The 16366-nt window shown below is 36.1% G+C and overlaps 1 protein-coding gene across 1 annotated transcript; it reads right to left on the bottom strand.

Moving 5' to 3' along the window:
• Positions 1-2005: 2005 nt before the first annotated feature.
• On the bottom strand, positions 2006-3426 carry foxd2 (forkhead box D2). The gene has a single exon (XM_066644823.1). The coding sequence runs from the start codon at positions 3424-3426 to the stop codon at positions 2323-2325; it is 1104 nt and encodes a 367-aa protein (XP_066500920.1). The 3' UTR covers positions 2006-2322.
• Between the last annotated feature and the right edge of the window lie 12940 nt (positions 3427-16366).

The following is a 16366-nucleotide window of genomic DNA, read 5'->3' as shown; positions in this document are numbered from 1 at the left end:
CACGCGATCCTCCGTGAAAAGTGCCGTCAGAGCTTTGGGAGTCGGTCGAGTTTCTTTTCCTCAGACATTTTAAACAGCAGGTTAATTAATGTGAGGCCTCACTCTACTCCGCGTGTGTCACTGATCTGATTAGAATATTATTAAAGTCCAATTACAGTTCAATTTCAGAACAACATTCAAAATATGTACAAAAAAATCATCTTTAAAATTCACAAAACATTTATTTTCTTGTCATTACAACAAAATGACCTATGGACACGAGTTCTCTGCGTCTGTACACATTTAACAACATCCTCTTCACAGATTCATTTCAATAATAATAATATTAATGATAATAATAATAATAATAATAATAATAATAATAATAATAATGAGACCGGAGGCAGACATCAGAACAGAAAGTGAGGTAAAGGCGATTTACATCAACACCACGTCATCGTCCATGGGCCAAGATAATAATAATAATAATAATAATAATAATAATAATAATAATAATAATAATAATGTCATTTTCAAACAAAAATATACAAAATAAAAGTCTAAATAAGACGGAGAATGTGGGGCGTCAGATTTGCGTGTGATTTATTTACAGCCCCCCACTGTCTTACCCTCACGTGAGTGTGAGAAATAATATTTCAGCCTGAGATTACGCTCTGTGTTATTATTATTATTATTATTATCATTATTATTATTATTAACAGTGCTTTCCACAAACTCACTCCATCTACATATAGATTTATTTATTTATTTAAATCATCAGAATAGCGACTGATCAGCTTCATGTAAAGTCCACGGACACTGGAGCACGAGCGAGGAAATGTGTTTAGCCAAAAGTAGAGAAGGTCGGGAGGTCAGAGGTTAAACCTTAAAATGTCACCTCTTCACCCCGAGCTGCCCGAGTCTTCTTAAAAGTCCCTGGTCCCGCGCCTCCCCTGGTCTTTTCTACTGTACACTATTTACACCTCATAAATATCGTGATTATTCTCGTGGCTGGGGGTGGATTCAGAGACCGGGGCGATTCGTCTTCTCCTCGGTTCCCCACAACAGCAACAACAACAACAACAACAACCCAAAATATACGCGTCCATAATTTAACGATCCTATTTACAGCATTGGTCTTTTGTAGAAAACCACGAGAGAGAAAGAGTGGAGCGGAGGAAACCCGGGGGATTCCCGAGGCGCCACCTGTTACTGAGATGTCGGGGGATCACTTTGGAAACGACTGGGCTTTTTTGAAATGTTCAGTTTCTCGTTTAACGTCATTTAAACGTCGCTCTCGTCCGAGTCGGTTGTCAAAGTCAAATGGGCTTTTTTGTTCCCCAGATTTTCCAAACATGAGTTTTCCTGAATGTTATCCACAGAAATATAGAATTTAAAAACCTCATTCTGCTCGGACTCCGTTGAATCCCCAGTAAAAAGTGACTGAATTATTCGAGGGAATCGGAATCGGTTCCACGAAATAATACAACATTTGAACACGGATTCTAAAACAAAATAATAATAATATTAATAATGAAATATTCACTACATTCACGTCACGTCCTCTGACACCTGAATCCACCCTCCTGCGCGTGGCACGGCTCTCAGACTCACCCCCAACCTCCAAACAAAAAAAAAGTATAAACCTGTGAGACAGTTTCCACACACTGTAAAAACACCGACACCCCCCCCACCCCAAAAAACACACCCCAACACACACACACACACACTCCACCAAAAATTAACTGTAAAAACAAATCCCTGGCGAACACTGAAATGAACTGGTTTTTAGTGAAACAATGATTCATTTGAACGGAATGAATCTGGTTCATTTTTAAACACCCGGAACACACTGTGTGTAAAAGGACTTTCAGTGAAAAATGACTTCCTGGTAACAACAACTGCCCAGGGCCCATTTCCCCCAAACGCTTCGCAGTGAAGATCGTCCAAACTGGGGGCAGTGTGTGTGTGTGTGTGTGTGTGTGTGTGTGTGTTGGGGGGTGGTGGTGGTGGTGGTAACCGGATGTCTGATCAGTTAGAAGTCTCAAAATATTACGGGAATGTTTTTGTGTTGATCAAAGTTTCTTCAAATCTTTGGCACGCGCCAACGTTTAAAAAATGATCTTAAATCTGAAGCCTCTGGGAAAAATTTACCTTGTTTTTAATGTGGATCTTTATTTTAGTTTAATTCCCTAAGTTTGAACGGACCCCGTATTTTTACAGTGTGTGAAATAAAGTAAAATAAAATAAAAAAAACACACAAAATTTCAATCCTACCTTGAAATGAAATGCTGTTTTGCGTAAAAAAACAAAAACACGTAAAAGTTCAAGTTCAAGTCCGGTTCAGAAGTGACAGCCGTTGAGATTCTTCGAGAAAATCTGCGCGCACAGCGGCGGCGGCGGCGCGAGCACGGCGGGAGGCGCGGCGCCTATGATGTTGTCTATGGAGAAGGGTGACGGGCGCCCGTTCCCGGTGGCGCTCCCGCCGTTAGAGCTCGGGTCCAGCTTGTGCGCTCGCGCCACCAACGCCGTCTCCGTGTAGAAGGGTTTCCTGGGTAAAGACGTGGAGGAGGAAGAGGAGGAGGGCAGTTGCGCCGGTGCCGGTGGCGGAGGCGGCGGAGGTGGGGGTGGAGGCGACGTGAAAACCGAGGAGGGCGCCGCGAGGGCGCACGGTGCGTTCTGGAACGGAAAGGTGGCCCCCACGTGCGCGTGGTGATACGGGTGGTGGTGATGGTGGTGGGGCACGTGCAGTTGGAGGCCATAGCCGTAGCTGTAGCCGTAGCCGTAAGGGGGGTAAAATCCCGGGAGAAAGCCTCCCGTTTCCCGCACGATGTCGCCGCCCTGGTGGCGCTTGAAGCGTTTGCGCCGCCGCAGGAAACTGCCGTTGTCGAACATGTCCGCGCTCTCCGGGTCCAGCGTCCAGTAGTTGCCCTTGCCAGGGTTCCCGGGCTCGCGCGGGATCTTCACGAAGCAGTCGTTGAGCGACAGGTTGTGGCGGATGGAGTTCTGCCACGCGGGGAACTTCTCGCGGTAGTAGGGGAAGCGTCCGCTGATGAAGTCGCAGATCTCGCTGAGCGTGAGCCGCTTCTTGGGGCTCTGCAGGATCGCCATGGTGATGAGCGCGATGTACGAGTACGGCGGCTTCACCAGCGCGTTCTTGGACGCCTTCTCCGCCGCAACCGTCTCATCGTCACCTTCCACGCCGACACCTCCGCGACCACCCACGACCACGACGCCCTCGTCGCCCGTGTCCTCTGTGGAAGCCGCTGCGAGGCCGGAGGCGTCCTCCAGGTCGTCGTCTACGTCCGAGTCCGCGGGGAAGGGCGCGAGACGAGGCGCGTAACTCCCGTCCTGAGTCGTGGCCACGTCGCCGCCGACCACGTCGATGTCCTCCACGTCGTCGGCGGACGGCGCTGAGCTGTCGCACGCGTCCGTGCCCAGAGTCATCCTCGCGCCCTCGCTGCTTCGCACGCTCTCCTCGCGCTCCGTGTCCAGCCTCTGGTGCTGTCCTCTTTTTCTTTTCTCTCTCTCTCTCTCTCTCTCTCTCTCTCTCTCTCTCTCTCTCTCTCTCTCTCTCTGTCTTTCTTTCTTTCTCTTTTCTTTCTCTTTTTTTGTTACCCTTCTCACTCTCTCCCCTCCCTTCTTCCCTCCCTCCCCTCAACTCCCCCAAACAACCCCCCCCCCCTCTCTCTCTTTCTTTAACTTTGTAAACTACGAATTAACACAAACACAACCAAAAAAATGTTTTAAAAAGTAAATAAAAGCTGAAAGAAGATAAACCCCTCGCCCTTTTCAGCTGCTGCTATTCTTCTTCTTCCTCTTCTTCCTCTTTAGCGCCAAACACCACAGTAAACAACAACAAACAACTAATAAACAACAGATAAACAAACGCTGCTGAAATCAGTTCCTAAAACGGTGCACGCGCACAGCTGCTAAAAGCCATATCGAACGCCGAGAAGCTGCACGCGCAGAAGGCTGTGTCCTCACGTGAACGTGTTTTACTGAGTCCATTGTCTGACCCGGATGTTCAGTAATGCCTTTGCCTTCATGTTTATTATAATGATCATTTCGGTTGTTATTAACGTTTTCCCTGGATTCACGTTATCTCGAGCATTTCTCTTAGCAGCGCGTGCACTCGCCCCCGGACTGTAGACCACGTCCCCCCCCAACTATTTATCCACCGCCCCACGTCACATGACTGACCGCGTCACTATCCAGTGACCATGCGCTGCAGAAACTTTTTTTTTTTTAAATCATATTATTATCATTATTGTTATTTCTACTGCCTGCTTTCCACCCAAGCCCCGCCCCTCTGCGCTCGGATTGGCTGCTCTGCCCTGCTAAAACTGACCACTTCTTGGGAGTGCGTGGTAATAGCCAATCATAATGTAAAGGGGGCGGGGTTTAGGCGTTCTAGAAGGTCCTCAGTGTAAAGTGTTAGCCAGCGGGAGATTAGGAGGGCGGGTCCGACCGGAAAACGGGCGCGAAGCAAAGGAACAGCGCCGGATTGGTTTCCGTGGTCAGTTCAAGTTTAAAAAGTGAAAATCAGAGCTGAAATTACACTTTAATTTAAAAGTAGAAATGGGTTTTTTTCAGTGTTATTTTAAGTTGTTATTAATGAGCCTTTAGTAGCCATTTGCTGCGTATTAACACGTTTAAAATGATGTTATAACGTCTTTATAACCATATTCATCCTGTTTCATCAGAAACGTTCATTAAAAATGTGTGATATTATTTAATAAAACAGACATATTTTTGTTGTTGTTGTTTGTTTTTAACGTTTCCAAAACCACCAGAGCATTTCTGATAATAATCACTGCGGCCAACGACGAAGCTAATGTTTTGTTGGTGGTGGTTTTTTTTTTTTTTTTGAGTATTTAACAAAACAATTATTTGCGTGGCGCCCTGATTTTACTATTTACACAAATCTGCGCGTGAACCTAATTTTATAATTGTGTGCAAACGCTTCTCGGTGGTAAAATCAATCATCTTAAAAAAACAAAAAAAGAAAAACAATGCCGTGTTTGTGTTGAGCGTTTGCAGTCACAGTATAAACAGTGTACATTTAACAGTATAAAGGGTTAAATTAAATCCTTCAATCCATAAATAATTGCCTTCAAATCACTATCAAAACTAACATTTTAAATCGAGCTCTGTTCTGTTTTGTTTTTTTTTATTTTTGTTTTCACTTTTTCTAAAAGTGTGATCTAATTTTGTTTAAAATAAAAAAACGATTTTTTTCTGTAATTTCAAATGTACACACTGCAATAAAACTATTTAAAATAGTGCACTGTTGTTGATGTTTTTGAATAATTTGATTACGTTTTGTATATTGTTCTCGCCACAAATTAATTGATAGTGTTTTTTTGTTTTTATGATTTTAAAAGTATTTACTTTCATGTGTGTTATACATGTGTAATTACACGTAAATAACACACAACGATGTTGTAAATGGGTGACGGTAGCGGAGATGCGTTTTTAAAGCGTAACTGCGCAGTTTTATTGTGCGTATATTTTAACATGCATTTTAAAAAATGTGAAATTTAAATTCAAATATATATATATATATATATATATATATATGTGTGTGTGTGTGTGTGTGTGTGTGTGTGTGTTTGTGTAAAAACATAAAAACTCTTTTCACTTTCACGGGGTTTATGTCTAATTTTATTAGAATTCAAAGCACCCTACATCTGCGTTATTCACACACACACACACACACACACACACACACACACACATTCTCAACCTGCTGCAGTTCGTCACACACTGTGTGAATGGGAGCCTTTCTCATTCTTCATGTTTCTGACCCACACAGCTCTCCGTGTGAAGTGATTTCCCCGCGCGCGCGAGTGTGTGTGTGTGTGTGTGTGTGTGTTCACACTCTCTCCTTCTCTACAGCGTCTTCTTCAGGTTAGTACCCGGTCCACAACACCTTCCTATAGCGCCCCACGTGATAAATTCATTATTTAATCAATGTGTAATATTTCTGTAATAAAATACGTCTAAAACATCCCTTTAAAAGCAGTACATCCGGGAACACTGCCGCAGGGAAGCCACCTTTGACCTCTAAAGGACATTTAATTATAAATTACATTTATAAATGAGACCTTTACAGAATGGTTCTAGGCCAAACGCTTCAATCCAACGGTGTATGATGTGTCTGTAATAACCGTGTAATTAAAGAATAATAATACACGATATTAACATCACTATTGGTGATATTCTCTGTTATAAACGGTTTATGGGATTAAAGCTAAAGGAAATAATCCCATGCCTCCTTTTTCACACATGTAATTACATGTTATTGTGTAGTTATTGACAAGTTACACTTGTGTTATTACCAGAGGAACCCTAGTGTATTAATAATCATAAATAACATCTGTAACTACGTGATTTATACACGTGTTATTAGAGTGTAACTACTATTATTAATAAGTGAGCTGTTAAATACATTCACATTCTCAATGGTGAATTAACATTTTTACACGTGGTTCTTTAACAAACCCCTTAATGATCCTCTCGGGCAGAGAAGCAGTTCGTTCAGAAACAACGTTTACAGGATGTTCCTCTGACCCCAGACGCAGGCGATCATCAAAGTCAGAGATTAGCTTCTTTAGTCTGAAGCTACATGAGGCTAATGTCGCTAATAAACACTGGGTGTGAGTAGTCACCCAAGTATCTTTTATAAATTCACGACGAGAAACTTCTCCCAAGGACTGCATCTAGGGCTCAGTGAATGTAGCGTGGGGTATTTTGGGACTTAGTGTGACTCAATGTGAAGTGTTAAACCAATATGACTTTGCTGAACAGCTGGAAAATGAGGCGGCGTTTTTGAATTAAAGAGCATTATCTTTTTTTTCTCAGCCGTTTTTTATCACTTCAGTCCAGCGTGCCCCCGAGCTCCAGTCTCCCGCGGAAGGCAGCATAACACCGGAGAACGGCACGTTACATTAAAGTGGCTCCAGTTTGAGGCTTGTTCAGTCGACTGCCCTGAGAGGGAGTGGACATTAATTACGTTAGATATTTTCTTTCTGAATTATTCCTTTAAAACGGTCAGAAATTGAGGATTGAGCAGAAATCTTATATTTTATATTTTATAAACACACTTCTCAGAAATCCACATTTCCCCTGAATACGGAGGGCCCGTCTCGGCAAATGCACTAATTAGTTAGAGAAGGATCTGATGAAGATGTTTTGAGGACTTCAGGGTAAATAGCGCCACCGGGCGGCTTACACTGGCCATAAACGTGGAGTTAATGAGCGTAAAACCATTAAACAGGCTCCATTTCCTTAGAGATCCATCATCACAGGAGCTGAACTGGGGAAGTAGACGATGGAGGGAGTTTGAGGAAGGGTCGCCTACATTTTATAATATAATTTATTTATAGAAACTCTTCTGATGTTAGAGAAAGGCACAGTAATTTAAAGGGAGTTTAACTGTAAGGACACAATATAGGGTTTCATAAAATGTAATAACACATTTATACAGGACTGCATTACAGGATGAAGGATTATAAGGTTTTATAGAATGTATTAACACATGTATACAGGACTGCATTAGAGGATGTAGGATATAAGGTTTCATAAAATGTAATAACACATTTATACAGGACTGCATTAGAGGATGTAGGATATAAGGTTTCATAAAATGTAATAACACATTTATACAGGACTGCATTAGAGGATGTAAGATATAAGGTTTCATAAAATGTAATAACACATTTATACAGGACTGCATTACAGGATGTAGGGTATAAGGTTTCATAAAATGTAATAACACGTTTATACAGGACTGCATTACAGGATGTAGGATATAAGGTTTCATAAAATGTAATAACACATTTATACAGGACTGCATTACAGGAGGTAGGATATAAGGTTTCATAAAATGTAATAACACATTTATACAGGACTGCATTAGAGGATGTAGGATTATAAGGTTTCATTAAATGTAATAACACATTTATACAGGACTGCATTAGAGGATGTAGGATTATAAGGTTTCATTAATTGTAATAACACGTTTACACAGGACTGCATTACAGGATGTAGGATATAAGGTTTCATAAAATGTAATAATACATTTATACAGGACTGCATTACAGGAGGTAGGATATAAGGTTTCATAAAATGTAATAACACGTTTATACAGGACTGCATTAGAGGATGTAGGATATAAGGTTTCATAAAATGTAATAACACATTTATACAGGACTGCATTACAGGATGAAGGATATAAGGTTTCATAAAATGTAATAACACATTTATACAGGACTGCTATACAGGATGTAGGATATAAGGTTTCATAAAATGTAATAACATGTTTATACAGGATTGCATTATCGAATGCAGGATATAAGGTTTCATAAAATGTAATAACACATTTATACAGGACTGCATTACAGGATGAAGGATTATAAGGTTTTATAGAATGTATTAACACATTTATACAGGACTGCATTAGAGGATGTAGGATATAAGGTTTCATAAAATGTAATAACACATTTATACAGGGCTGCATTAGAGGATGTAGGATATAAGGTTTCATAAAATATAATAACACATTTATACAGGACTGCATTAGAGGATGTAAGATATAAGGTTTCATAAAATGTAATAACACATTTATACAGGACTGCATTACAGGATGTAGGGTATAAGGTTTCATAAAATGTAATAACACGTTTATACAGGACTGCATTACAGGATGTAGGATATAAGGTTTCATAAAATGTAATAACACATTTATACAGGACTGCATTACAGGATGAAGGATATAAGGTTTCATAAAATGTAATAACACATTTATACAGGACTACATTACAGGATGTAGGATATAAGGTTTCATAAAATGTAATAACACATTTATACAGGACTGCATTAGAGGATGAAGGATATAAGGTTTCATAAAATGTAATAACACATTTATACAGGACTGCATTAGAGGATGTAGGATATAAGGTTTCATAAAATGTAATAACACATTTATACAGGACTGCATTAGAGGATGAAGGATATAAGGTTTCATAAAATGTAATAACACATTTATACAGGACTGCATTAGAGGATGTAGGATATAAGTTTTCATAAAATGTAATAACACGTTTATACAGGACTGCATTAGAGGATGTAGGATTATAAGGTTTCATTAAATGTAATAACACGTTTATACAGGACTGCATTAGAGGATGTAGGATTATAAGGTTTCATTAATTGTAATAACACGTTTATACAGGACTGCATTACAGGATGTAGGATATAAGGTTTCGTAAAATGTAATAATACATTTATACAGGACTGCATTACAGGAGGTAGGATATAAGGTTTCATAAAATGTAATAACACGTTTATACAGGACTGCATTAGAGGATGTAGGATATAAGGTTTCATAAAATGTAATAACACATTTATACAGGACTGCATTAGAGGATGTAGGATATAAGTTTTCATAAAATGTAATAACACGTTTATACAGGACTGCATTAGAGGATGTAGGATTATAAGGTTTCATTAAATGTAATAACACGTTTATACAGGACTGCATTAGAGGATGTAGGATTATAAGGTTTCATTAATTGTAATAACACGTTTATACAGGACTGCATTACAGGATGTAGGATATAAGGTTTCGTAAAATGTAATAATACATTTATACAGGACTGCATTACAGGAGGTAGGATATAAGGTTTCATAAAATGTAATAACACGTTTATACAGGACTGCATTAGAGGATGTAGGATATAAGGTTTCATAAAATGTAATAACACATTTATACAGGACTGCATTACAGGATGAAGGATATAAGGTTTCATAAAATGTAATAACACATTTATACAGGACTGCTATACAGGATGTAGGATATAAGGTTTCATAAAATGTAATAACATGTTTATACAGGACTGCATTATCGAATGCAGGATATAAGGTTTCATGAAATGTAATAACACATTTATACAGGACTGCATTACAGGATGAAGGATATAAGGTTTCATAAAATGTAATAACACATTTATACATGACTGCTATACAGGATGTAGGATACAAGGTTTCATAAAATGTAATAACACATTTATACAGGACTGCATTACAGGATGTAGGATATAAGGTTTCATAAAATGTAATAACACATTTATACAGGACTGCATTAGAGGATGTAGGATATAAGGTTTCATAAAATGTAATAACACATTTATACAGGACTGTATTAGAGGATGTAGGATATAAGGTTTCATAAAATGTAATAACACATTTTTACAGGACTGCATTACAGGATGAAGGATATAAGGTTTCATAAAATGTAATAACACATTTATACAGGACTGCATTACAGGATGTAGGGTATAAGGTTTCATAAAATGTAATACCACGTTTATACAGGACTGCATTAGAGGATGAAGGATATAAGGTTTCATAAAATGTAATAACACATTTATACATGACTGCATTATCGGATGTAGGATATAAGGTTTCATATAATGTAATAACACGTTTATACAGGACTGCATTATCGAATGCAGGATATAAGGTTTCATAAAATGTAATAACACATTTATACAGGACTGCATTACAGGATGAAGGATATAAGGTTTCATAAAATGTAATAACACATTTATACAGGACTGCTATACAGGATGTAGGATATAAGGTTTCATAAAATGTAATAACATGTTTATACAGGACTGAATTATCGAATGCAGGATATAAGGTTTCATAAAATGTAATAACACATTTATACAGGACTGCATTACAGGATGAAGGATATAAGGTTTCATAAAATGTAATAACACATTTATACAGGACTGCATTACAGGATGTAGGATATAAGGTTTCATAAAATGTAATAACACATTTATACAGGACTGCATTAGAGGATGAAGGATATAAGGTTTCATAAAATGTAATAACACATTTATACAGGACTGCATTAAAGGATGTAGGATATAAGGTTTCATAAAATGTAATAACACGTTTATACAGGACTGCTATACAGGATGAAGGATACAAGGTTTCATAAAATGTAATAACACATTTATACAGGACTGCATTACAGGATGTAGGATATAAGGTTTCATAAAATGTAATAACACATTTATACAGGACTGCATTAGAGGATGTAGGATATAAGGTTTAATAAAATGTAATAACACATTTATACAGGACTGCATTAGAGGATGAAGGATATAAGGTTTCATAAAATGTAATAACACATTTATACAGGACTGTTTTAGAGGATGTAGGATATAAGGTTTCATAAAATGTAATAACACATTTTTACAGGACTGAATTACATGATGAAGGATATAAGGTTTCATAAAATGTAATAACACATTTATACAGGACTGCATTACAGGATGTAGGGTATAAGGTTTCATAAAATGTAATACCACGTTTATACAGGACTGCATTAGAGGATGAAGGATATAAGGTTTCATAAAATGTAATAACACATTTATACATGACTGTATTATCGGATGTAGGATATAAGGTTTCATAAAATGTAATAACACGTTTATACAGGACTGCATTATCGAATGCAGGATATAAGGTTTCTTAAAATGTAATAACACATTTATACAGGACTGCATTACAGGATGAAGGATATAAGGTTTCATAAAATGTAATAACACATTTATACAGGACTACATTACAGGATGTAGGATATAAGGTTTCATAAAATGTAATAACACATTTATACAGGACTGCATTAGAGGATGAAGGATATAAGGTTTCATAAAATGTAATAACACATTTATACAGGACTGCATTAGAGGATGTAGGATATAAGGTTTCATAAAATGTAATAACACATTTATACAGGACTGCATTAGAGGATGAAGGATATAAGGTTTCATAAAATGTAATAACACATTTATACAGAACTGCATTGGAGGATGTAGGATATAAGGTTTCATAAAATGTAATAACACATTTATACAGGACTGCATTAGAGGATGTAGGATATAAGGTTTCATAAAATGTAATAACACATTTATACAGGACTGCATTAGAGGATGTAGGATATAAGGTTTCATAAAATGTAATAACACATTTATACAGGACTGCATTAGAGGATGAAGGATATAAGGTTTCATAAAATGTAATAACACATTTATACAGGACTGCATTAGAGGATGTAGGATATAAGGTTTCATAAAATGTAATAACACATTTATACAGGACTGCATTAGAGGGTGTAGGATATAATGTTTCATGAAATGTAATAACACATTTTTACAGGACTGCATTACAGGATGTAGGATATAAGGTTTCATAAAATGTAATAACACAATTATACAGGACTGCATTAGAGGATGTAGGGTATAAGGTTTCATAAATTGTAATACCACGTTTATACAGGACTGCATTAGAGGATGAAGGATATAAGGTTTCATAAAATGTAATAACACATTTATACATGACTGCATTATCGGATGTAGGATATAAGGTTTCATAAAATGTAATAACACATTTATACAGGACTGAATTAGAGGATGTAGGATATAAGGTTTCATAAAATGTAATAACACATTTATACAGGACTGCATTAGAGGATGTACGATATAAGGTTTCATAAAATGTAATAACACATTTATACAGGACTGCATTAGAAGATGTAGGATATAAAGGTTTCATAAAATGTAATAACACATTTTTACAGGACTGCATTACAGGATGAAGGATATAAGGTTTCATAAAATGTAATAACACATTTATACAGGACTGCATTACAGGATGTAGGGTATAAGGTTTCATAAAATGTAATACCACGTTTATACAGGACTGCATTAGAGGATGTAGGATTATAAGGTTTCATAAAATGTAATACCACGTTTATACAGGACTGCATTAGAGGATGTAGGATTATAAGGTTTCATAAAATGTAATAACACATTTATACAGGACTGCATTAGAGGATGTAGGATATAAGGTTTCATAAAATGTAATAACACATTTATACAGGACTGAATTAGAGGATGTAGGATATAAGGTTTCATAAAATGTAATAACACATTTATACAGGACTGCATTAGAGGATGTAGGATATAAGGTTTCATAAAATTTAATAACACATTTATACAGGACTGCATTAGAGGATGTAGGATATAAAGGTTTCATAAAATGTAATAACACATTTTTACAGGACTGCATTACAGGATGAAGGATATAAGGTTTCATAAAATGTAATAACACATTTATACAGGACTGCATTACAGGATGTAGGGTATAAGGTTTCATAAAATGTAATACCACGTTTATACAGGACTGCATTACAGGATGTAGGATATAAGGTTTCATAAAATGTAATAACACATTTATACAGGACTGCATTACAGGAGGTAGGATATAAGGTTTCATAAAATGTAATAACACGTTTATACAGGACTGAATTAGAGGATGTAGGATTATAAGGTTTCATAAAATGTAATAACACATTTATACAGGACTGCATTAGAGGATGTAGGATTATAAGGTTTCATAAAATGTAATAACACGTTTATACAGGACTGCATTACCGGATGTAGGATATAAGGTTTCATAAAATGTAATAATACATTTATACAGGACTGCATTACAGGAAGTAGGATATAAGGTTTCATAAAATGTAATAACACGTTTATACAGGACTGAATTAGAGGATGTAGGATATAAGGTTTCATAAAATGTAATAACACATTTATACAGGACTGCATTAGAGGATGTAGGATATAAGGTTTCATAAAATGTAATAACACATTTATACAGGACTGCATTAGAGGATGAAGGATATAAGGTTTCATAAAATGTAATAACACATTTATACAGGACTGCATTAGAGGATGTAGGATATAAGGTTTCATAAAATGTAATAACACATTTATACAGGACTGCATTAGAGGGTGTAGGATATAATGTTTCATGAAATGTAATAACACATTTTTACAGGACTGCATTACAGGATGTAGGATATAAGGTTTCATAAAATGTAATAACACATTTATACAGGACTGCATTAGAGGATGTAGGGTATAAGGTTTCATAAATTGTAATACCACGTTTATACAGGACTGCATTAGAGGATGAATGATATAAGGTTTCATAAAATGTAATAACACATTTATACATGACTGCATTATCGGATGTAGGATATAAGGTTTCATAAAATGTAATAACACGTTTATACAGGACTGCATTATCGAATGCAGGATATAAGGTTTCATAAAATGTAATAACACGTTTATACAGGACTGCATTATCGAATGCAGGATATAAGGTTTCATAAAATGTAATAACACATTTATACAGGACTGCATTACAGGATGAAGGATATAAGGTTTCATAAAATGTAATAACACGTTTATACAGGACTGCATTATCGAATGCAGGATATAAGGTTTCATAAAATGTAATAACACATTTATACAGGACTGCTATACAGGATGTAGGATATAAGGTTTCATAAAATGTAATAACATGTTTATACAGGACTGCATTATCGAATGCAGGATATAAGGTTTCATAAAATGTAATAACACATTTATACAGGACTGCATTACAGGATGAAGGATATAAGGTTTCATAAAATGTAATAACACATTTATACAGGACTGCATTACAGGATGTAGGATATAAGGTTTCATAAAATGTAATAACACATTTATACAGGACTGCATTAGAGGATGAAGGATATAAGGTTTCATAAAATGTAATAACACATTTATACAGGACTGCATTAAAGGATGTAGGATATAAGGTTTCATAAAATGTAATAACACGTTTATACAGGACTGCTATACAGGATGAAGGATACAAGGTTTCATAAAATGTAATAACACATTTATACAGGACTGCATTACAGGATGTAGGATATAAGGTTTCATAAAATGTAATAACACATTTATACAGGACTGCATTAGAGGATGTAGGATATAAGGTTTAATAAAATGTAATAACACATTTATACAGGACTGCATTAGAGGATGAAGGATATAAGGTTTCATAAAATGTAATAACACATTTATACAGGACTGTTTTAGAGGATGTAGGATATAAGGTTTCATAAAATGTAATAACACATTTTTACAGGACTGAATTACATGATGAAGGATATAAGGTTTCATAAAATGTAATAACACATTTATACAGGACTGCATTACAGGATGTAGGGTATAAGGTTTCATAAAATGTAATACCACGTTTATACAGGACTGCATTAGAGGATGAAGGATATAAGGTTTCATAAAATGTAATAACACATTTATACATGACTGCATTATCGGATGTAATAAATAAAGTTTCATAAAATGTAATAACACGTTTATACAGGACTGCATTATCGAATGCAGGATATAAGGTTTCTTAAAATGTAATAACACATTTATTCAGGACTGCATTACAGGATGAAGGATATAAGGTTTCATAAAATGTAATAACACATTTATACAGGACTACATTACAGGATGTAGGATATAAGGTTTCATAAAATGTAATAACACATTTATACAGGACTGCATTAGAGGATGAAGGATATAAGGTTTCATAAAATGTAATAACACATTTATACAGGACTGCATTAGAGGATGTAGGATATAAGGTTTCATAAAATGTAATAACACATTTATACAGGACTGCATTAGAGGATGAAGGATATAAGGTTTCATAAAATGTAATAACACATTTATACAGAACTGCATTGGAGGATGTAGGATATAAGGTTTCATAAAATGTAATAACACATTTATACAGGACTGCATTAGAGGATGTAGGATATAAGGTTTCATAAAATGTAATAACACATTTATACAGGACTGCATTAGAGGATGTAGGATATAAGGTTTCATAAAATGTAATAACACATTTATACAGGACTGCATTAGAGGATGAAGGATATAAGGTTTCATAAAATGTAATAACACATTTATACAGGACTGCATTAGAGGATGTAGGATATAAGGTTTCATAAAATGTAATAACACATTTATACAGGACTGCATTAGAGGGTGTAGGATATAATGTTTCATGAAATGTAATAACACATTTTTACAGGACTGCATTACAGGATGTAGGATATAAGGTTTCATAAAATGTAATAACACATTTATACAGGACTGCATTAGAGGATGTAGGGTATAAGGTTTCATAAATTGTAATACCACGTTTATACAGGACTGCATTAGAGGATGAAGGATATAAGGTTTCATAAAATGTAATAACACATTTATACATGACTGCATTATCGGATGTAGGATATAAGGTTTCATAAAATGTAATAACACATTTATACAGGACTGAATTAGAGGATGTAGGATATAAGGTTTCATAAAATGTAATAACACATTTATACAGGACTGCATTAGAGGATGTACGATATAAGGTTTCATGAAATGTAATAACACATTTATACAGG

Source organism: Hoplias malabaricus, chromosome 14 (assembly GCF_029633855.1).
Source record: "Hoplias malabaricus isolate fHopMal1 chromosome 14, fHopMal1.hap1, whole genome shotgun sequence".
Classification (NCBI taxonomy): domain Eukaryota; kingdom Metazoa; phylum Chordata; class Actinopteri; order Characiformes; family Erythrinidae; genus Hoplias; species Hoplias malabaricus.
The sequence above is the reverse complement of the archived record's forward strand: the minus strand, read 5'-3'. Positions and strand labels throughout refer to the sequence as shown.

Coding starts and splice junctions, on each gene's coding strand:
- foxd2 (XM_066644823.1), bottom strand. CDS start 3,426: ATGACTCTGGGCACGGACGCGTGCGACAGCTCAGCGCCGTCCGCCGAC.